A 23622-nucleotide genomic window follows, 5' to 3' on the forward strand; every position below is an offset into this window, starting at 1 on the left:
CTATACTCCAGGTAGACACACCAGGCTATACCCCTGGTAGAGACACACCAAGCTATTCACCAAACTATACTCCAGGTAGACACACCAGGCTATACCCCTGGTAGAGACACACCAAGCTATTCACCAAACTATACTCCAGGTAGACACACCAGGCTATACCCCTGGTAGAGACACACCAAGCTATTCACCAAACTATACTCCAGGTAGACACACCAGGCTATACCCTGGTAGAGACACACCAAGCTATTCACCAAACTATACTCCAGGTAGACACACCAGGCTATACCCCTGGTATAGACACACCAAGCTATTCACCAAACTATACTCCAGGTAGACACACCAGGCTATACCCCTGGTATAGACACACCAAGCTATTCACCAAACTATACTCCAGGTAGACACACCAGGCTATACCCCTGGTATAGACACACCAAGCTATACCCCTGGTATAGACACACCAAGCTATACCCCTGGTATAGACACACCAAGCTATTCACCAAACTATACTCCTGGTAGAGACACACCAAGCTATACCCCTGGTAGAGACACACCAAGCTATACTCCTGGTAGAGACACACCCTGGTATAGCTATACTATACCCAGGTAGACACACCAGGCTATACCCCTGGTATAGACACACCAGGCTATACCCCTGGTATAGACACACCAAGCTATTCACCAAACTATACTCCAGGTAGACACACCAGGCTATACCCCTGGTATAGACACACCAAGCTATACTCCTGGTAGAGACACACCAAGCTATACTCCAGGTAGACACACCAGGCTATACCCCTGGTATAGACACACCAAGCTATACTCCTGGTAGAGACACACCAAGCTATACTCCAGGTAGACACACCAGGCTATACCCCTGGTATAGATGCACCAAGCTATTCACCAAACTATACTCCAGGTAGACACACCAGGCTATACCCCTGGTAGAGACACACCAAGCTATACCCCTGGTAGAGACACACCAAGCTATACTCCAGGTAGACACACCAGGCTATACCCCTGGTAGAGACACACCAAGCTATTCACCAAACTATACTCCAGGTAGACACACCAGGCTATACCCCTGGTAGAGACACAAACTATACTCCAGGTAGAGACACTATACTCCAGGTAGACACGCCACCCCTGGTAGAGACACACCAAGCTATTCACCAAACTATACTCCAGGTAGACACACCAGGCTATACCCCTGGTATAGACACACCAAGCTATTCACCAAACTATACTCCAGGTAGACACACCAGGCTATACCCCTGGTATAGACACACCAAGCTATTCACCAAACTATACTCCAGGTAGACACACCAGGCTATACCCCTGGTATAGACACACCAAGCTATTCACCAAACTATACTCCAGGTAGACACACCAGGCTATACCCCTGGTATAGACACACCAAGCTATACCCCTGGTAGAGACACACCAAGCTATACCCCTGGTATAGACACACCAAGCTATACCCCTGGTATAGACACACCAAGCTATACCCCTGGTATAGACACACCAAGCTATACCCCTGGTATAGACACACCAAGCTATACTCCTGGTAGAGACACACCAAGCTATACTCCTGGTAGAGACACACCAAGCTATACTCCTGGTATAGACACACCAAGCTATACCCCTGGTATAGACACACCAAGCTATACTCCTGGTAGAGACACACCAAGCTATACTCCAGGTAGACACACCAGGCTATACCCCTGGTATAGACACACCAGGCTATACCCCTGGTATAGACACACCAAGCTATTCACCAAACTATACTCCAGGTAGACACACCAGGCTATACCCCTGGTATAGACACACCAAGCTATACTCCTGGTAGAGACACACCAAGCTATACTCCAGGTAGACACACCAGGCTATACCCCTGGTATAGACACACCAAGCTATACTCCTGGTAGAGACACACCAAGCTATACTCCAGGTAGACACACCAGGCTATACCCCTGGTATAGACGCACCAAGCTATTCACCAAACTATACTCCAGGTAGACACACCAGGCTATACCCCTGGTAGAGACACACCAAGCTATACCCCTGGTAGAGACACACCAAGCTATACTCCTGGTAGAGACACACCAGTCTATACCCCTGGTAGAGACACCAAGCTATACTCCTGGTAGAGACACACCAAGCTATACCCCTGGTATAGACACACCAAGCTATTCACCAAACTATACTCCAGGTAGACACACCAAGCTATACTCCTGGTAGAGACACACCAAGCTATACTCCTGGTAGAGACACACCAAGCTATACCCCTGGTATAGACACACCAAGCTATTCACCAAACTATACTCCAGGTAGACACACCAGGCTATACCCCTGGTAGAGACACACCAAGCTATACCCCTGGTAGAGACACACCAAGCTATACCCCTGGTAGAGACACACCAAGCTATTCACCAAACTATACTCCAGGTAGACACACCAGGCTATACCCCTGGTATAGACACACCAAGCTATACTCCTGGTAGAGACACACCAAGCTATACTCCAGGTAGACACACCAGGCTATACCCCTGGTATAGACACACCAAGCTATACTCCTGGTAGAGACACACCAAGCTATACTCCAGGTAGACACACCAGGCTATACCCCTGGTATAGACGCACCAAGCTATTCACCAAACTATACTCCAGGTAGACACACCAGGCTATACCCCTGGTAGAGACACACCAAGCTATACCCCTGGTAGAGACACACCAAGCTATTCACCAAACTATACTCCAGGTAGACACACCAGGCTATACCCCTGGTAGAGACACACCAAGCTATACTACTGGTAGAGACACACCAAGCTATACTCCTGGTAGAGACACACCAAGCTATACCCCTGGTATAGACACACCAAGCTATTCACCAAACTATACTCCAGGTAGACACACCAAGCTATACTCCTGGTAGAGACACACCAAGCTATACTCCTGGTAGAGACACACCAAGCTATACTCCTGGTAGAGACACACCAAGCTATACTCCTGGTAGAGACACACCAAGCTATACCCCTGGTATAGACACACCAAGCTATTCACCAAACTATACTCCTGGTAGAGACACACCAAGCTATACTCCTGGTAGAGACACACCAAGCTATACTCCTGGTAGAGACACACCAAGCTATACTCCTGGTAGAGACACACCAAGCTATACTCCTGGTAGAGACACACCAAGCTATACCCCTGGTATAGACGCACCAAGCTATACCCCTGGTATAGACGCACCAAGCTATACCCCTGGTATAGACGCACCAAGCTATACCCCTGGTATAGACGCACCAAGCTATACCCCTGGTATAGACGCACCAAGCTATACCCCTGGTAGAGACGCACCAGGCTATACCCCTGGTAGAGACGCACCAAGCTATACCCCTGGTATAGACGCACCAAGCTATACCCCTGGTAGAGACGCACCAAGCTATTCCCCTGGTAGAGACGCACCAAGCTATTCCCCTGGTAGAGACACACCAAGCTATTCCCCTGGTAGAGACGCACCAAGCTATACCCCTGGTAGAGACGCACCAAGCTATACCCCTGGTAGAGACGCACCAAGCTATACCCCTGGTAGAGACGCACCAAGCTATACCCCTGGTAGAGACGCACCAAGCTATACCCCTGGTATAGACAAACCAAGCTATACCCCTGGTAGAGACAAACCAAGCTATTCACAAAGCTTTACTCCTGGTTTAGATGCACCAAGCTATACCCCTGGCAGAGACACGCCAAGCTATACCCCTGGTATAGACACGCCAAGCTATACCCCTGGTATAGACACGCCAAGCTATACCCCTGGTATAGACACACCAAGCTATACCCCTGGCAGAGACACACCAAGCTATACCCCTGGCAGAGACACACCAAGCTATACCCCTGGCAGAGACACACCAAGCTATACCCCTGGTATAGAAGCACCAAGCTATACTCCTTGTATAGACATACCAGGCTATACCCCTGGTAGAGACACACCAAGCAGTACCCCTGGTATAGACGCACCAAGCTATACTCCTGGTAGAGACACACCAAGCCATACCCCTGGTAGAGACACACCAAGCAGTACCCCTGGTATAGACGCACCAAGCTATACTCCTGGTAGAGACACACCAAGCCATACCCCTGGTATAGACGCACCAAGCTATACACCTGGTATAGACGCACCAAGCTATACACCTGGTAGAGACACTCCAAGCGATTCTCCAAGCTATACCCCTGGTAGAGACACACCAAGCTATAACCCTGGTATAGACGCACCAAGCTATACACCTGGTATAGACGCACCAAGCTATACACCTGGTATAGACGCACCAAGCTATACTACTGGTCTAGACGCACCAAGTTATACACTTTGTTACGCACACCCTGCTACACCCTGCTACAACTAAACTCTCCGTGAAGAGAAAAAGGAATGGACTGTAGGTGCAAGTAAGAATGACAACAGACAGAATGTGGTACCGTTTACAAGGACTTTATTCCTTTACACGGTAATATGGGGAAAAGGGGCTGGACAGAACCAAAGCAAAGAAAGTAAATCTCAAAGCCCCCCCCTCTCCTATCTTACCTGCCTACCCACTACTTACCTAATTTAGCACCACCTGGTGCCCTAACCAAAATACAGGGGGTGGTCCGCCCAGGTCTTACCTAGTGTGCCTAGACAGCGAATATGCTACGGGTATATGTATGCCCGCGGGCCTCTTGCCTAAGCACTCCCTAGGTGCCTTCCCCTTCTCCCCCTGGGAACAAATGAAACAGAATATTAAACAATTTCACAAACAAACTAAGAAACAAAGGACATCAAATAAGCTCTATCTGAGCAACAAACTCACAAAACATACCAACTCTCAGCAAAATCAACCTCTAGCAAAATCTCTGCAATGACCTCCCAGCAAATCTCTCTACCCTGAACAGAACACTGGCTTTTATATAGCTTCAGATTGAATGGGTAATTGGAGACAGCTGAGTCTTGACGAGGGGGCGGGGTCAGCTCTCCAATTAGCCATGGAGTCGACCAATCAGCTGCTTGAGGGATTTCAGGAAGCCATTTCCTGAAATAAACACATGCAAATATACAAACTACAATACATAAACTGGGGAACGTAACAACTTGGTAACGGCACATCAAGCCATACCCCTGGTATAGACGCACCAAGCTATACCCCTGGTATAGACGCACCAAGCTATACCCCTGGTATAGACGCACCAAGCTATTCTCCTGGTCTAGACGCACCAAGCTATACCCCTGGTATAGACGCACCAAGCTATTCTCCTGGTCTAGACGCACCAAGCTATACCCCTGGTCTAGACGCATCAAGCTATACCCCTGGTATAGACGCACCAAGCTATACTCCTGGTTTAGACGCACCAAGCTATACCCCTGGTCTAGACGCATCAAGCTATACTCCTGGTAGAGACGCACCAAGCTATACCCCTGGTAGAGACACACCAAGCTATTCACCTGGTATAAACGCACCAAGCTATACCCCTGGTATAGACGCATCAAGCTATACACCTGGAAGAGACACACCAAGCTATTCATCTGGTATAAACGCACCAAGCTATACCCCTGGTAGAGACAGACCAAGCGATTCACCAAGCTATACCCCTGGTAGAGAAGCACAAAGTAATTCTGTGGTGTTTTTAGAGGTGATGCATGTAGATGGACCAGAGAAATCCTGCAGATGGAGAGAGAGGGGGGGGGAGAGAGTGGGAGGAGGGAGGGAGGGAGAGAGAGAGACAGGGGGAGGAAAGAGGGAGGGAGAGGGGGAGGAGAGAGAGAGAGAGAGGGGAGGAGAGAGATAGACAGAGGGGGAGGGGAGAGAGAGAGAGAGACAGAGACAGAGAGAGGGACAGGCAGAGGGGAGAGAGAGAGAGAGACAGAGAAAGGGGGAGGAGAGAGGAGAGAGCCCCTGAAACCTCTGGTTCTTATTAAAACCTCACATTTATAGTTAGTCCCTGGGTGTGTGTGCTCTCCTTAAAGTGTGTGTGTGTGTGTGTGTGTGTGTGTGTGTGTGTGTGTGTGTGTTTTTTTTTCTGTCCCGGCGTGACGTCACTGAGACAGGCAGTGACAGTGACACGTTAATCCAGGGACTCAGGACTGTGACCTGACAGCTGATGGGAGCAAGTGGGTTCAGACATCTATGATACCGCTCTGTCTCTCTCTCTCACACACACACTTTTGTCCCTCCCAAAGCCATCCACCCCTCTGTCTTCCGCTGAAACCCCTCCCTCTCTTACTCCAACCCCGTTGCACCCCCCTAAATATCTTGCTCTCTCTCACTTACTAACTCCAATCTAAAATCTGAGTAACCTAACGACAGGCAGAGAGCCTGAGGGACCTAACGACAGGCAGACAGCCTGAGGGACCTAACGACAGGCAGACAGCCTGAGGGACCTAACGACAGGCAGACAGCCTGAGGGACCTAACGACAGGCAGACAGCCTGAGGGACCTAACGACAGGCAGACAGCCTGAGGGACCTAACGACAGGCAGACAGCCTGAGGGACCTAACGACAGGCAGACAGCCTGAGGGACCTAACGACAGGCAGACAGCCTGAGGGACCTAACGACACGCAGACAGCCTGAGGGACCTAACGACAGGCAGACAGCCTGAGGGACCTAACGACAGGCAGACAGCCTGAGGGACCTAACGACAGGCAGACAGCCTGAGGGACCTAACGACAGGCAGACAGCCTGAGGGACCTAACGACAGGCAGACAGCCTGAGGACCTAACGACAGGCAGACAGTGACCTAACGACAGCAGACAGCCTGAGTGACTCCAACGACAGGCAGACAGCCTGAGGGACCTAACGACAGGCAGACAGCCTGAGGGACCTAACGACAGGCAGACAGCCTGAGGGACCTAACGACAGGCAGACAGCCTGAGGGACCTAACGACAGGCAGACAGCCTGAGGGACCTAACGACAGGCAGACAGCCTGAGGGACCTAACGACAGACAGTATCCTGAGTGAGAGATTCTTCCTCTAGAATGGAAGCAGTCCTTCAGGCCATGAAGCCATCAAATGAGGGACATTAGTTTGTGTAAAACACATCGATGTGAGATCAGATCAGAGAGGAGGACGCTGTCTGACTCATTTCCTACAGCAATTATGAATCGGTTACTTTTGCAGGTGATAATATAGTAACGGTGACTCAGTGAAATCAGAAGAATAATTCCTGTAGAAATTACAAGTGAGGCTGTGAGAGAGGGCGACATCGGCATTAATCAGACTTCTAAACAGGAAGTGGTTTTATTTGACTTTTATTGTGGCTGTGGTGAAATCAAAGCTTCATGAATCACTGTAACAACAATTTCAGAGCCTCATAACCTCAAGATAACAACTGTGTGTGTGTGTGTGTGTGTGTGTGTGTGTGTGTGTGTGTGTGTGTTTGTGTTCCTCTCCAGTTGTTAATGTGTGTGTGCTATTGATTGCAGCTAGAAGGGGTGAGTCACAAGTAGGCCACATCCTACCCATAATTATCTCCTCTAGATAATGAGGGGTTAACCATTTGACCCTCCACATGCCGAGAGGCTCTGCTCATTGTCTGCCTGGTGAAGGCCGTTATTGTCTAAACGGCCCGTCTTAACCAGGTAGTAAGAGTTTATAAACAAAACTTTTTCCATTTGAGCGAGTGTCTCTGGCTACTTTTTCTGATGTTAAGGTCATTTTTGTCTGCACCTCTTGAATTGCTTGAAGCAATCTGTCTACTCCAGTCCTGAGGAGAATGATGATTAGGAAACAACTTTCTTCCACACATCTTATATAGCACAAATACATATGATCACTAGCACCGATGCAACAAGCAGCACAGTGCATCGTTACCTGTAAGACAAAAACCTATAAACCTACACAGGCCTCTGAGACTGGCCAGTGACAGATGGGATAGGTCTTATCAGAGAGGAATAGGAAAAGCAATTAACTAGAATATCTTTGGTTTTATTCACTGTGGGACTGCTGACTTCATGCCTTGGCTACGTCTCGCAGTGATGAGGTCATTGTTTCAGTGTTTGCTGAGTGTAAATATGTGATAGAGAACCTCAGTGTCTGGGTGTCGCACCATGTATCTGTTCATGTAGAATTTGCGTGCTCAATTTGATACACTTCTCAGCAATGCTTGTGGCTGAAATATCCAAATCCACTCATTTGAAGGGGTGTATCTCTCTCTATAATGCCTGGGAATACTTTGGACGTGACCCTGCCCTATTATGTATTGATTTAATAGGTTCCCATGAAGTTCATTGTCTGACATTGTGATGAGATTCAGGGGAGCAATTCACACCACTCGTTTTGTATAAAACATGCTTGAAATAGCCTGAAGATGTCAAAATAACTGTAGGTGTAGGTGTTTCCCTATGTGATTTCTAATGGGCCAGTCATTGCATTAGCATTAGTTTCCTTTTGCGATGTTCACACAAGCAGTATAATTATTAAGGGGGAAAAGTTGTAAATGGCTATCAGAGCAATGGACAGGGGTAATGGACCGGACCAACACACACACTGCTGCTGGAGTTCGGACCGAGCTATCTGATTGGTTGCGGCGGCTGACATGGTGGGCTGTCCCTTTCGCACCCGGGCGTCAGGTTACGGTACAACTGTTTAGCCGGAGGAGAGACTCAAACCCAGGGACGTCGGGCTCCACGCAGTGAACGAGAGACAGAGGAAGAGAGCAGTCCTGGCCCTTGGTAGACTAGACCTCTTCTAACTGTGCGTCCTTCGTCTACTAGCCTACTGCACAATAAATAACTCTAGACTCAGGGACAAAGAGGACATAGCTACTGACCGGTCTACTGCTGCATGGAGGCATCTGGGCAGTGCGTGCAGGAATACAGCTCCAGCTCAATCGGACCTCTCAAATGTTCTAGGACGAATAGAGAAGAGGAGAGGGGGAGCGCAGCGGATGAAAGGAAAGGAAATATTTACTACGTTGACTCACCGCAGTTTCTCCGCTCTGGGGAAGAGAGGAGAATGAAGGAATGAGGAGAAGGGACGGTTAAAGTGTGTTATGTCAGGGGTGCTGCTGATGGAGTTCTAAATGATGGATACGTGTTGTCATCTATTATATGAAATACAGCGACGGGTAGAGAGAGAGAGCTTTGCTGGGTGATAATATTCATCTGACAAAGACATCTGCCGTTAGGCTACCCTTCTGACCGCAATAATAGCCCAGGCTGCAAAGAGACCTCGGCATAGGCTACCTGATCTAACGAGGAACCGAGTCGGTGTGACATTAGGGACAAAGACGAGAAGAAGGAACTTCCCCGGTTTCTCAGCTACAGGTCAACAACCGATCACATCGGCTTTCATCCCTCCCTGAACCACTCAAAACCGGAATTAAGATTCAACGGTTCAACCAAAGACAGGGTCTAAACGAGGATCTGAAGACATACTGGACAGAGGGACATGTATCTAACATCGACCTCACATGCACCCGACTAACAAACACACGAGCCACAGAAGAAAGCGATAGATAGCGGCTGCTCCCCTGCCACGCGCACGGCCGGTCAGACTCTCTCCTCCGCTCGCTCTATCTCCGGGTTGTGAGAATGACTGGGGTCGCGTGCTTGAAGTGTTACCTCTGGATCTTTATCTTCGTATTTAGGTCGACGTTACCTTCTGACGCCAAATTACTGGAAACTATAATGTGGAGCACTCAGAATGCCAAGTAAGTGTCCTATTTAAACTCAACAGAGTGTCAAGCTTGATAAATTCGCTGTGTATGTGGAGAAGTGTAACTTAAAAAACTGTATTCAAATTCACTCTTTTCCAATGATGATGACACATGAAGTTGGCACCCATGATGCGCACTGGCCTGTAGGCAATTTTTCTTACCCAGAGTTGTGTCTTGAGATTGGAGGTGAATGTAAACCTAGTCTACGTGTCAGAAATACTATCAGAAGTCAGTATTACAATATTATTTGGATAGCATTGTGTATTTGGCACATTCCTTAAAGCTAGAATCCTTTAATCGATAACAATAGCAAAGCCAATGTATCTGTTTTGGTAAAAAGCTGAGGGAGAATTGTAAGAAATGTAAACACTCTTAAATGAATAGACAGAGCTATGGATGTAAGAACTGACCGTTCATTATATCAACATTATAGTTTTAACCATGTTTCGAGTCTATACAGTGTTTATGTTTACTTTGTTTACAAATATTGTAGAAAATCAGACTCACGCTATATTTTCGGTTCTGATGGGGTACGCTCATCAGGCATTTAGAAGTTATATTCTTCAAGAATGAATGGGTATATAGGTAATCATTCATTTTTAAGCATGGATGTAAATTAAGATAATATGCTAGCCTGGCTAGTGACATTTTGTCGTTGCAAATATTACATGGCACAGATTTAGGACCCGGGCTAGTAAAAATTACAGTCTACTAGCCCAGCTGGCGAGTGCCCAAAGAAACATAAATTCCATCCCTGTTTATAAATCCAAAACATTGATGTAATAACCAAGGATTATAGCTTTAAGCAAGTGGTATTCAGCCAGGGGTACTGCAGGGGGTCCATGTATTTTTCTTGAACAATTCTAAAGTGGAAAAAATACATTTTTATTAAATTTTGTTTTTAAATGAAAATCGCTAGCAAACAACATAAACGAATTTCGAATTATATACCGGATAGTTGAAAATAGGAGAATATCTTCTTTCTAATGATGTCAACTTTACTTCTCAACTCCTAATGTTGAGCACATTACACTCACTGGCGTATGTGATATTGTTTCTGAAAAAGGTTCAGAAAAAGCACCCGCAAATAGGCTACCAGTGCAGCAGGTAACCCTAACCTTTGTTTAACCAGATAAACAGCTGCATTTAGAGAAAGTGTGTTTAGAGTTACCTTTCTAGTTAATAGGCTATGTTTAGAGTTTACACTTCCTCTTCCAATGACATAATGGGGAGGTCAAAATAATGAAAAACGATCCAAATCTATTCGTTTTAAAATTGCCATTTCATTCACCTTTATTTAAATAGACAAGTCAGTTAAGAAAAAAATCTTATTCTCAATAACGGCCTAGGAACAGTGGGTTAACTGCCTTGTTCAGGGGCAGAACGACAGATTTTTACTCTGTCAGCTCGGGATTCGATCTTGCAACCTTTCGGTTACTAGTCCAACGGTCTAACCTCCCAGGCTACCTGCTGCAATTTCTAACGTATGATGGTGGTCCCTTGGTCACCGTTTTGCCTGGGAGGGGGTCCCTGGGCAAGAAAAAGTTGAAGACCCCTGATTTAAGCTATAACAGAGGCCCAATGTGTGCTGTATTTTCCTCTCTAACACCTCACCTTATGGTGGAATGAGAGGAAAAGCCACCGGCGAACGGTGGTGGGTCTAGGTGTACTGTAGGCTAGCTCCCAGCTCGCTCAACTCCCTCAAGGAAATAAAACATCTCTCCAGTTTGTCTCGAACTCTGAACATTCCCTGGCGACAGAGAAAGCCGTGCCTGTGCACGCGCTGAGCAGCATGCTAGGGCTGCAAGCACACACACTTTCCTAATTATTGTTTCAGAGAGCCTTATCGAGGCTACTGGCAGTATAATAATGTGTTCTGGTAACATTTATCACTCACACTAGACTGAGTCTCTCTCTCTACACCCACATCACATGGCCCGTTTATGGAAATCAATTTCTGCCGCATTTGGTAAAGGCACAAGGTATTAATTGTTAATATCCCAGGTTCATGATTTAACTGCAGACTCATGACATTCAGAATGATAAATTAGGCCTAACTAACTGTGATTGGCAATGCACCAGCACAACAGTGTGCATTTTGTGACCACCAATGTCAACTGATCAGTGAAGTCTGGTCTTTGTTGTGGGGTCAGTGTCACTGACTGACCTCTACTCTGTCTGACCTCTAGGGTCCATATGTCAGTGGCAAGGGCAGAAGAACAAAACTCCTGGTGTTCCTTTCCCATCCTCTCCCTCCCCTCCCCTGTCCCGTCTTCCCTCCGCTGACCTCCGTAGATTACAGCTAATAGAATAAATATGGAGAATGGACAGAGTATGCTGAATGCTCGGGTGATCATTGCCAAGCTGATGCGCAGCAGGAAACTGTTACAGTTCATCTAAGGAAATTAGTCCATTTAAATAAATAAATTAGGACATAATCTATGGATTTCATATGACTGGGAGGCCACTTGGGAGCCAGGCCCAGCCAATCAGAATGGGTTTTCCCCACAAAAGGGCTTTATTACAGACATAAATAGTCCTCAGTTCCATCAGCTGTCCAGGTGGCTGGTCTCAGACGATCCCACAGGTGAAGAAGCCAGATGTGGAGGTCCTGGCCTAGCGTGGTTATACGTGGTCTTCAGTTGTGAGGCCGATTGGGCGTACTGCCAAATTCTCTATAATGACATTGTAGATGGTAGAGAAATTAACATTAAATTCTCGGGCAACAGCTCTAGTGGACATTCCGCATGCCAATTGCATGCCTCAAAGCTTGAGACCTCTGTGGCATTGTGTTGTGTGACATTGCACACATTGGCCTTTTATTGTCCCCAGCACAAGGTGCACCTGTGTAATGATCATGCTGTTTATTCAGCTTATCGATAAGATAGATTATCTTGGCAAAAGTGAAATGCTCACTAACAGGAATGTAAAGAAATTTGTGCACAACATTTGGAAAAATTCCAGGATATTTTATTTTAACACATGAAACATGGGAGCAACACGTTACATGTTGTGTTTATATTTTTGTTCAGTGTATGTATATGTATGCATCCCAAATGACACCCTATTCCCTATATAGTACACTACTTTTGACCAGAGCCCTATTGGAGGGAATAGGGTTTCCTATGTTGTGTGTGTTAGGTGACTGTGAGCTGGTGCTTTTAAATAATATCCTTTATTTATACATCCGATTCCATTGGGATTAAACATCTCAGTACTTCAGGGTGGGCTTCAGTGCTCTACAATGGAGCGAGCGAGAGAGAGCGTGGATAATTGGGTAATGGCTGAGATGTTGATCGATGAGATTACAACCTAGGACTGGGCGATATGGCCAAAATATCATATCACAATATTTTTTACAATATGACAGTATTTTATGTTTTTGATCCTTGGGTGGCAACAAATACATTCTAAGTGATTTCGATGGGTCATTCTCCATTCTGATTGTTTTATACTGTTGTCGTGTCTTTGGCTATGCCGGATTAAGTGATATGACATGCTAGTCTATAAAATAATTTATCCGTAATTAATATTACCTGATTGAGCTAATCATGTAAAGGTAATTAACTAGAGTCGGGGCACCACAAAATAATATTTATAGAGCTGTTATCTTCCGAATAAACTCTTAAAGACCTAGTAATATTTTACATCAATTGCAGTCAATATTAATCGTCATCTTAATTCAGTCTCATCTGAAAGTTGTAAATTCTTGGTTATCTGCACGAACCCTGGCTAACAAGTTGAATCAGCAATGCAAAATTGGGTTTAATTATTTATTTACTAAATACCTAACTAATCACACAGAATTACACATACACATAATTAAATCATAACTTGATTACAAATTATGTCATGAAGGACAACGTCCCTAGCGGGCGCAACAGATATGACAGCTAGTTACACAAAAGAAAAGGGCTGGGTTTGAGTGAAAGAGCGGGAAGACGGAAGAACAAAGGGCGAAGCTGTGCCATTGTAAATACAGTATCTTATGCATTCTAAATTACCGCCCATTTGGAAAAGGAAAATGCAATAAATATTTACTCTGAGCTGCGCTTCAGTAGGTTGGTGGTAGATGGAAGGCCGTGTTGCCAAACCGAGTCCTTTGTCCTTTGAAGAATGTCTCTGGTGGTCAATTAGATACATTGTAGTAACGTTGTTGTGTGGTAGATGGGATACTCACTCTGTTCCTTCCTAACCTGCATTTGCAGCTGCTGTTGCTAACTCAACGGCTAGGAGGTATCACTTCTGTAGTGAATAAGAGTTCAAAGTTCATACCATTCGCAGCCAAAGCTCACGCTGATGTTGGCTTCGTTCTGTAGTTATTATCTGAACCATTCTGACATCGGACCGTCGTCCTCACATCCTCGGAAAAGGAGGTTATATTGTCGTCAAGGCTTTATATAGGAAGGGAGAGGAGGGCGTGTTTGAAAAGTTTTATAGCCCATGTCCCTTCACAGGGGCGGGCCACTGATTGAGCAGAGCCCTACATTATGAAAACCCAAATCTCACATTTTAGAAGCTAAAAGCACATTTCATCCCATCACGAATCATTTCATATTCAAACATTTAAATTGAACAACAATTCCATGTGAATCCGATAACTCTGATGTGTAGACTCTCCACTGTAGAGTTTATGTCATCTTATCATTGATGAGAATGTCTCAGATGACAACCGAACTGACATCATATTCATTAAGTACCACTGCATGTGTTCAATTGGTCGGATTACCAGAATATAGTTAATTTCCCCACACCTTCTAATGTTCCCAGAATCTCTATGTTAACCAAGGGGATTTGCAAATGTAACATCAGTAGGGTAGAGAGAGGAAAAAGGGGGGAAGAGGTATTTATGACTGTCATAAACCTACCCCCAGGCCAACGTCATGACACTGTTCAATTCAACTTCAACCAGAAATTGATTTAATTTGAGATCATTTACACACTGGCACATAGGGCCTCACGATATGGGCAGAAAATCTAGGCGTTATTTTTAACCAAATATTGCAATTACGATTTGACTTGGGATTTAGATCAAAACAATTGGGTGAACTGTTGTAATCATGGAAATAGAATGATTATTCTAATTAGATAGTTAGAATGTACCCACTGGGCACAGACGTCAATTCAACATCTACTCCATATTGGTTCAACATCATTTCATTACAATGACGTGGAAACAACATTGACTCAACCAGTCTGTGCCCAGTGGGTAATAGTGGCCACTTTGAATACAGTGTTGTTTAACATGACAACGAATGAAAAAGCCAGGGAGGCGTTCATAGAATTAGGAATTAGAATAGCCTACTAATCTCTATTGAGGCGTTATTGTGACAGGGTAAGAACCAAAGTGTTGGTCAGTGTTTCCCAGGGGAGTGGGACCCTATAATCTTTGGCTTCATTCAAGATGTCCTCTAGTGATTTTTGTACTTTTCCTGTTGAAAAGCAACCCAATATGGAGATGAGTACGGGCGAGTGGGTGTGTCGAAAGGACGGGGTGTATGGAAAGTGAATCAGCTATTGTGCAGATTTGTTGCCACTCAAGACCATTTTGCGTGGCGGATTAGGCTGCAAGACGAGTCGATAAGAAGGCCTCTAGTGCACCTGTGTTGTATGGACAGGCCTGCTGACCTGACACCTGACGGTGGTACTCAGGAGGACGCTAATATGGCCATTTTTTTTAGTTCAAGTAGGATAGCAGCCTATACAAGAAATAACTAATATTGATAACCATCTAGATGTCACCTTGATACATGCACATACAGTCTACTCAATGGGGAGGGCATGAATGTCCTGCTTGACAGCACTACTGTCCAGCAACATCTACCTAGTATCAGGATGAGAGTCACACGAAGCACACACATATAACGCATGAAGCAACAGTACACCCATCATCAGTACTTTTAATCCTAAATGTACAATCGTTGTTGTGTAAAAATAACAGTGACTTCCTGTGGCTTCATAACAGAAGTGCAAACTGTTGTGGTATGGTAGCTCAATGTAATGTATGGTAGCTTAGTGTACGGTAGTTGCCTGGTAAGAAACAGGAGGAAAAAAAGCACAGCTCAATCAAAACCGTCTAACCTATAGCAGAGCGCTTTGTCACACCTACGCCTTTCCACACGCCCTCTACTTTCCTTTCCACACGCCCACTACTTTCCTTTCCACACGCCCTCTACTTTCCTTTCCACACGCCCTCTACTTTCCTTTCCACACGCCCACTACTTTCCTTTCCACACGCCCTCTACTTTCCTTTCCACACGCCCTCTACTTTCCTTTCCACACGCCCTCTACTTTCCTTTCCACACGCCCTCTACTTTCCTTTCCACACGCCCTCTACTTTCCTTTCCACACGCCCTCTACTTTCCTTTCCACACGCCCTCTACTTTCCTTTCCACACGCCCTCTACTTTCCTTTCCACACGCCCACTACTTTCCTTTCCACACGCCCACTGCTTTCCTTTCCACACCCACTACCCCGTTCTCTAGTAGTCATATTGAGCTGCAGCTACCCCGTTCTCTGGTAGTCATATTGAGCTGCAGCTACCCCATTCTCTGGTAGTCATATTGAGCTGCAGCTACCCCATTCTCTGGTAGTCATATTGAGCTGCAGCTACCCCATTCTCTGGTAGTCATATTGAGCTGCAGCGACCCCATTCTTTGGTAGTCATATTGAGCTGCAGCTACCCCATTCTCTGGTAGTCATATCGAGTTGCAGCTACCCCATTCTCTAGTAGTCATATTGAGCTGCAGCTACACCATTCTCTGGTAGTCATATTGAGCTGCAGTTACCCCATTCTCTGGTAGTCATATTGAGCTGCAGCTACCCCATTCTCTGGTAGTCATATTGAGCTGTAGCTACCCCATTCTCTGGTAGTCATATTGAGCTGCAGCTACCCCATTCTCTGGTAGTCATATTGAGCTGTAGCTACCCCCCGGGGCGGCAGAGTAGCCTAGTGGTTAGAGCGTTGGACTAGTAACCGGAAGGTTGCGAGTTCAAACCCCCGAGCTGACAAGGTACAAATCTGTCGTTCTGTCCCTGAACAGGCAGTTAACCCACTGTTCCCAGGCCGTCATTGAAAATAATAATGTGTTCTTAACTGACTTGCCTGGTAAAATAAAATTTAAAAAATTATCTGGTTGCCATATTGAGCAGCAATATGTAAATCAGGTGATAAATGAGGTGAAAAGGAGACTGGAGTGCCACTAAGGGTTTTCTCTTCATCTAGTAACATATTCATGCTTAGTCTATTCCTCTCTGATTTAGAAGATACTGTTGCTCAAATAACATGCTGATTTAGGCCTACACCAGCACTGGTATTAGGCTGTATTAGCTAGCTACGTTTGTGCTGACTCAGTACGCTAACTAGCTAGCGATTAGCATTAGCAGCTAACACAATTTATTTTAGCCACAACTTGGTAACAAAAGACAAAAGATAAAGTCAAATCCATACCGGTCTGTGCATCAATACTGGTAGATAGTAAAATACAGTATATGGTAAAATGCGTTATACCAGCCAGCCCTACATTCACTCACTCAAACACTCACACAGACAGATGCATGACTCAGTCCATACTCTACACAGACAGCCTACATGACTCAGTCCATACTCTACACAGACAGATGCATGACTCAGTCCATACTCCACACAGACAGCCTACATGACTCAGTCCATACTCTACACAGACAGCCTACATGACTCAGTCCATACTCTACACAGACAGCCTACATGACTCAGTCCATACTCTACACAGACAGATGCATGACTCAGTCCATACTCCACACAGACAGCCTACATGACTCAGTCCATACTCTACACAGACAGATGCATGACTCAGTCCATACTCCACACAGACAGCCTACATGACTCAGTCCATACTCTACACAGACAGATGCATGACTCAGTCCATACCCCACACAGACCGGTGCGGCCTAACCAATCAGAGCTGCAGTAGGCCTATATTCCATTGCCATATATGGATCTGTGCCATTCACTTTGAACTGGACTGTGTTTACAGCTGTGGTCTTGTGTAGATGTGCTTGTTTTGAGATCAAAGCAAGAGCTGCATGTAGCCACTTGTCCACATTTTGTTCATATCCTTCGCTAGTTACTGAGTTATTAGCCCAGTTATAGATCATTTATGGCCAGCAATGGAGGAGTGATTGCTTCCTACAAGAGCACAAAATGTGTACATTTCTAGACGTCTTTGAAAAGCGAGTCAGGTAAAGAGCTTTTTCTTGTCTTAAAGTGGCAGTGTTGTATTTTGAGACAGGCTTGAATAAGCTAAGTAGCCAATAGACAGAGAGTAGCATAATTTGTCTGATTCTCTGTAGTAATGGTATGGGAATAATAAGGCATTTAAACAACACAACAACATTTTCAGTCACCTTGTCTGAAGGACAATGGGATAAATAGGTTCATGTCAAGCCCTGCATGATTTTTTCAAAAGTCTCATGGAATGTAGGCCTACATTGAACCCCACACATTTGCTGCTACTGTAGGCTGAACAGTTATTTCCATGTTAAAATGTTACGGGATGCATTCTGTTCTGCCAGTCACATTCTGTTAAAGGTCCCCAAAACACACACATCAGGGGCGGACGGAAACAATAACTTAGGCCGGGAATTGGACTCCATCCCAGGCCATCCTCTTCACGCTAACCACCAGACCGCTAATTTTGTAGGCTACCCTGTTTGTTGATCTAACGGGTACCAAACTAGTTATACATTTGGCCACTATGTTAATTTGGGAAGAAAGTTATCCACATGACAAAATACAAACATTTGGGACTGACCAACAAGTTACGGGATCTGAACACTGAGTTTTCAAAGTATGCTATGGCTATGGGAGCACCCTCATAAACTCACTAGGAATACACCAACCATAGCACATTCAAATGTACAAGGCTAGACATACAAAACTATTAGCCTACACTTTTTAAAAAGACAATGAGATATACAGAGTTAGCTCAAATGTTCAAATTATTATCTTTATATTCATGCATCAAGCATATCAAAAATATTTTTAAAAACTTCACACATTCACTGAACTTGAACATAAGCTACAACAATGTAAGTAATTATAATACAAAAGTCAAAAAGCACTCCTCTACAAAAAAAATTTAGATTACAATGTTCACTCACTGGTGTCCATAAAGCAAACAGCACAAAAATAAACACATCTAAACACTGAGTCAATGAAACTGAACATTGGCTACATAACTGCAAGTATAATACGAAAGTCACAAAAACATGCCTCTGTACAAAAGCTTTAACGCACAGCAAATGTTCTTTCACCCTTGTCAGCCTGTTAAGGAAGAGTCATAGCATAGCTACTTCAGAGTAACCAGGAAGTAATTACCACTAGTAAACCAGTAGGTGGCGCAGTAACTCACTGCTCTCTGCCATCTTGTCAATGATGTCATCTTTGTCATGTCCCATAATAATCTCCTCCTCTGTTGCCATCAAAAGGAACGCTTCAAGGTTCTCTTGAGTGAGGGAGGTTCTTAGGCGGTTCGTCATGAATTTCAGGGTGGAGAAGGTCCTCTCACAAGCCACCAGAGTGATGGATAGGGTGAGGAGGAACTTTTAGCCCAAACCAATGATGTGATACGCATCCATGAGCAGAATGTACTGAGACAGGAGGAGATAGCAGCATATTGGGCAGTTTTTACATGTAGAACAACTTCTGCTCACCAACTCCACACTTTCACCAGGATCCTCAAAGCCTTCCCCTGATTCATCACTGGCGGCGGCGCCCCGGTGTTGTACTCCTCCAATGGTGACCGTTTCAGGCTTTCCCACTGTTGTGCAAGGCTGATCAGTTCAGCCTGCAATGCCTCAACAGTGGCATGTTCATCAAATTCCAGTAAGCATTTGCTGAGCTCCTTCATGGCTGTCTTTGGAAGGCCCTTTTCTTTGATCTCAGGAAAATGCTTTGGATTCATGCAGGAGACATCTGCACACAGCACTGCATCTGCTGCATAACGGCAGTGAATACATTCAACAACAGTGTCCAGTACCACATTGTGGGTCTTGATTTTGTAATCCATGTCTGCATTAGCAATGGGCTCGTCTTCTGCCAACGCACCTGGTTTTCTCTTCTTTTTTTCCCTCTCTTCTCTGGGAGAGCAGTCTGAGCTTCGGCATCACAGTCCTGCTGCTCCTCCAGAATGACAATGGCCCAATCAACAAAGTCGTCTGCTGCCCTCTTCACACCCCCAAAGTCTCGGGCACACTTTCTCAGTTTATCCTCCGTTCCCACCACCAAGTGCTGTGCTGTTACGATATCCATGCCACTTGTTTGCAAGTATTTAGAGAGAGGGGACGTCTGCTCAAAAATCCTGAGAAAAACCTCAGCTATAATTATGGTTTCATACTTTAGGAGAACATCCTTGTACCCCTTGGGTCCTGCTTCGGATGGCAGGTTTTATGGTCACATCCTGTTCAATTCTTTCCATAGAGATGACCACATCTGGTCAGGCTTTGCAAAGCTTCCAAATACTTTCCTTTAGGCATTGTCTTTGGCCCACCAGCATGTTTCACCAATTACATCAAGCCGTCTGTGTCTCCTGTCCTCACTGGTTTCCTCCCATAGCTTCATGCGCTTGTAGGAATCTCGAACGAACACTGCAATGTCATTCAGTAGTGAGAAAAGGGATTGACTTGCCACAACAAACCCAGTGGTGTCAGTTAGCACAAGGTTGAGGACATGTGAGTAACACCACATGTGTACTTGGTTAGGAGACTCTCCTGTGAGCGATGCAGAGAAGCCCCTGTATTGTCCCTGCATATTAGCTGCTTAGTCTGTTGCATTACCAACACATTACCAACACATTACCAACACATTACCAACACACTGTTTGATATCTACGTCCATCTTCAAGGGTCTGTTTCACAAGGTCCACAAAGTAATGTCCAGTCAATGACCGCAATGAGTCTCTCGTGGACAACATCAGTGACATATCGCAGAACTACTGCACACTGGTCTTTGGATGTTCAATCCTGTGTTGTGTCCAGTTGTATTGAGAACATCCCTGTCTTTCTCGCTTCAACAGCAACTGTCTGCTGAATCCACATTCTGATGACTTCAATGACTTTATATGCTGTTGTTTTGGACGTCGTAGTTACCAAGGACCCTCTTCCTTTACTTCCCATCTGCTTCTTGCTCTTCTCAATGCAATCACTAACATGCTCTTGTAGGCAGACATCATATTTGCTAAGCAACAATATGAGCTCAAGAAACTTGCCATGATTGACGGTGTCACGTTCTGACCATAGTTCTGTTATTTTATTCTTTGTTTTAGTATGGTCAGGGCGTGAGTTGGGGTGGGCAGTCTGTTTGTTTTTCTATGTTGGTTTTTGAGTTCGGCCTAGTATGGTTCTCAATCAGAGGCAGCTGTCAATTGTTGTCCCTGATTGAGAATCATACTTAGGTAGCCTGGGTTTCATTTTTGGTTTGTGGGTGTTTGTTTCCGTGTGAGTGTTTGGGCCACACGGTACTGTTTCGTTTTTTAAAATTCACGTCATCGTTTATTGTTTTGTTTTTCAGTGTTTTTTTTCAGCTGCGCTTTGGGCCGATCTTTACTCCTCCTCAGACGAAGAGGAGGAAATCCGTTACAGATGGCCATGTTATCCAAGTTATATGCAGCTTTGTGTCTGTGTCCTCTGCTGCTAAGCCCACATTTACCAATAACTTTAACTACATCAATCACACGTTCCATGACCTGCCTCCTCTTTCTGACCTGGTCTCGTTGAACTGACATTTGGTTATCACTCAGAAGGGTACGGATGTCTGCTTTGTTGGCCCTGAGGAAAAAGGCTTCTGCACTTTCTCTATGGGTCTTGCTTCTCTCATGTTCCTGTACTCTCTGATGGGCATGTTTCCAGGCCTACATGCCTCCTTTGACAAATGCACTATCACTGGCTGAAGGTTTTGCAAATGCAAGACATACTGAGCAGAGCAAGGAGGGAGTTACTTATTTGTATGTCAGCCATTTTCTGTTTGTGCCATCTTTGGAGTGGAATACATTGGAAATGACACTTTGAGCGGTTTGTTTTGGGGGGTACTGAAAAAAGAAGTCAAAATCCTTGGACTGAGGACGGGCAAAATAATAAAATGGAATTTCTGTGCTTTCGCTGTCCCGTTCAATTTTCCCTGTACTGGCTCTGAACCCCCCCCCTCTCTCTCTCGCGATGTCTCTCTCTCTCTCTCTCGATTCTCTCTCTCGATGTCTCTCTCTCTCGATTCTCTCTCTCGATTCTCTCTCTCGATGTCTCTCTCTCGATTCTCTCTCTCTCTCTCTCTCTCTCTCTCTCTCTCTCTCTCTCTCTCTCTCTCTCTCTCTCTCGATTCTCTCTCTCTCGATTCTCTCTCTCTCGATTCTCTCTCTCGATGTCTCTCTCTCTCTCTCTCTCTCTCTCGATTCTCTCTCTCTCTCTCTCTCTCTCTCTCTCTCTCTCTCTCTCTCTTCCTGTCTCTGTGTGTGTGCGCACATCTGGTTGCTCTGCAGAATGAGATTAACATTGTAAATAACCTAAACTTGTATTACTTATGTATTACTTTTAGCCTATTTTACTGTACAGTGTATGTGCACTTTCCCTAGCTTTAATTTATGTGGCATGAGTCATGACCGAAAGCTGGCAAGTTCATAGTCTAGGTTTACTCTTTTTTACTATATGAAACATATTGCCTTCAATGCCATATTATGTGGCATTCATTGCTATGATATAATTCCTCCACGAAGATGTAAGACGTGCAAACTGTTTAGCCTACCGGCCGTTGTGTCGCTGTTATTAGCTACTTACAGTTGAAGTTGGAAGATAACATGCACTTAGGTTGTCATTTAGTCATTTTTCAACCACTCTGCAAATTTCTTGTTAACAAAATCTAGTTTTGACAAGTCTGTTAGGATATCTACTTTGTGCATGACAAGTAATTTTTCCAACAATTGTTTACAGGCAGATTATTTCACTTAGAATTCACTGTATCACAATTCCAGTGGGGCAGAAGTTTACATACCCTAAGTTGACTGTGCCTTTAAACAGCTTGAAAATTCCAGAAAATGATGCCATGGCTTTAGAAGCTTCTGATAGGATAATTGACGTCATTTGAGTCAATTGGAGGTGTACCTGTAAACGTTAATAATCGATCAAATTGATCACGGGGCGATGTGTATTCAATAGCTCCACGTCTTGAAATGATGGTCGATATTCTCCCTTTCAAAACTTCCTGTCGTGTACCGGATGACATGAAGTGCCTCTTCTTCATTTCACCAAGGATCAACTTCAAGCCAATTGCCAAGACATGCAACATCGTGTGGAAGCTGTAGGACTTGTAAACTGGGAGCTATCTATTTTCCCTTGCCATAGACAATACAGCCAACTGGCGGATTGATTTCTTTTTTTTTTGGTGAACAGTTTTCCTTGGGGTTTTGCCTGTTAAACACGTTCTGTTATAGTCACAGACATGTTTTAACCAGTTCTAGAAATGTCAGAGTGTTTTCTATCCACACATACTAATCATATGCATATACTATATTCCTGGCATGAGTAGCAGGACGGTGAAATTTTGCACAATTTTTAACAAAATGTTGAAAAAAATCGTGCTATCGTGCTAGGATTTATTAAGGACAACAAAGTATTTGGAGTGGCCATCACAAAGCCCCCACCTCAATCCTATAGAAAATTTGTGGGCAGAACTGAAAAAGCGTGCCTACAAACCTGACTCAGTTACTGTCAGGAGGAAGGGGCCAAAATTCACCCAACTTATTGTGGGTAGCTTGTGGAAGGCTACCCAAAATGTTTGACCCAAGTTAAACAATGTAAAGGCAATGCTACCAAATACTAATTGAGTGTATGTAAACTTCTGACCTTCTGGGAATGTAATGAAAGAAATATAAGCTGCAATAAATCATTCTCTCTACTATTTTTCTGACAT

General features: G+C 44.9%; 1 protein-coding gene across 1 annotated transcript in view; it reads left to right on the plus strand.

The window, feature by feature from the left end:
- The first annotated feature begins 8650 nt into the window (after nucleotides 1-8650).
- The window catches only part of LOC115118868 (ephrin-B1-like), a 180244-nt gene continuing 165272 nt past the window's right edge, over nucleotides 8651-23622 (plus strand). Inside the window, exon 1 of the mRNA XM_065019884.1 lies at nucleotides 8651-9680. Coding sequence (XP_064875956.1) covers nucleotides 9562-9680 — 119 coding nt within the window. The 5' untranslated portion in view covers nucleotides 8651-9561. The remainder of the gene's footprint in view (nucleotides 9681-23622) is intronic.

This window comes from Oncorhynchus nerka, linkage group LG6, assembly GCF_034236695.1.
Source record: "Oncorhynchus nerka isolate Pitt River linkage group LG6, Oner_Uvic_2.0, whole genome shotgun sequence".
In the NCBI taxonomy this organism is placed as follows: Eukaryota; Metazoa; Chordata; class Actinopteri; order Salmoniformes; family Salmonidae; genus Oncorhynchus; species Oncorhynchus nerka.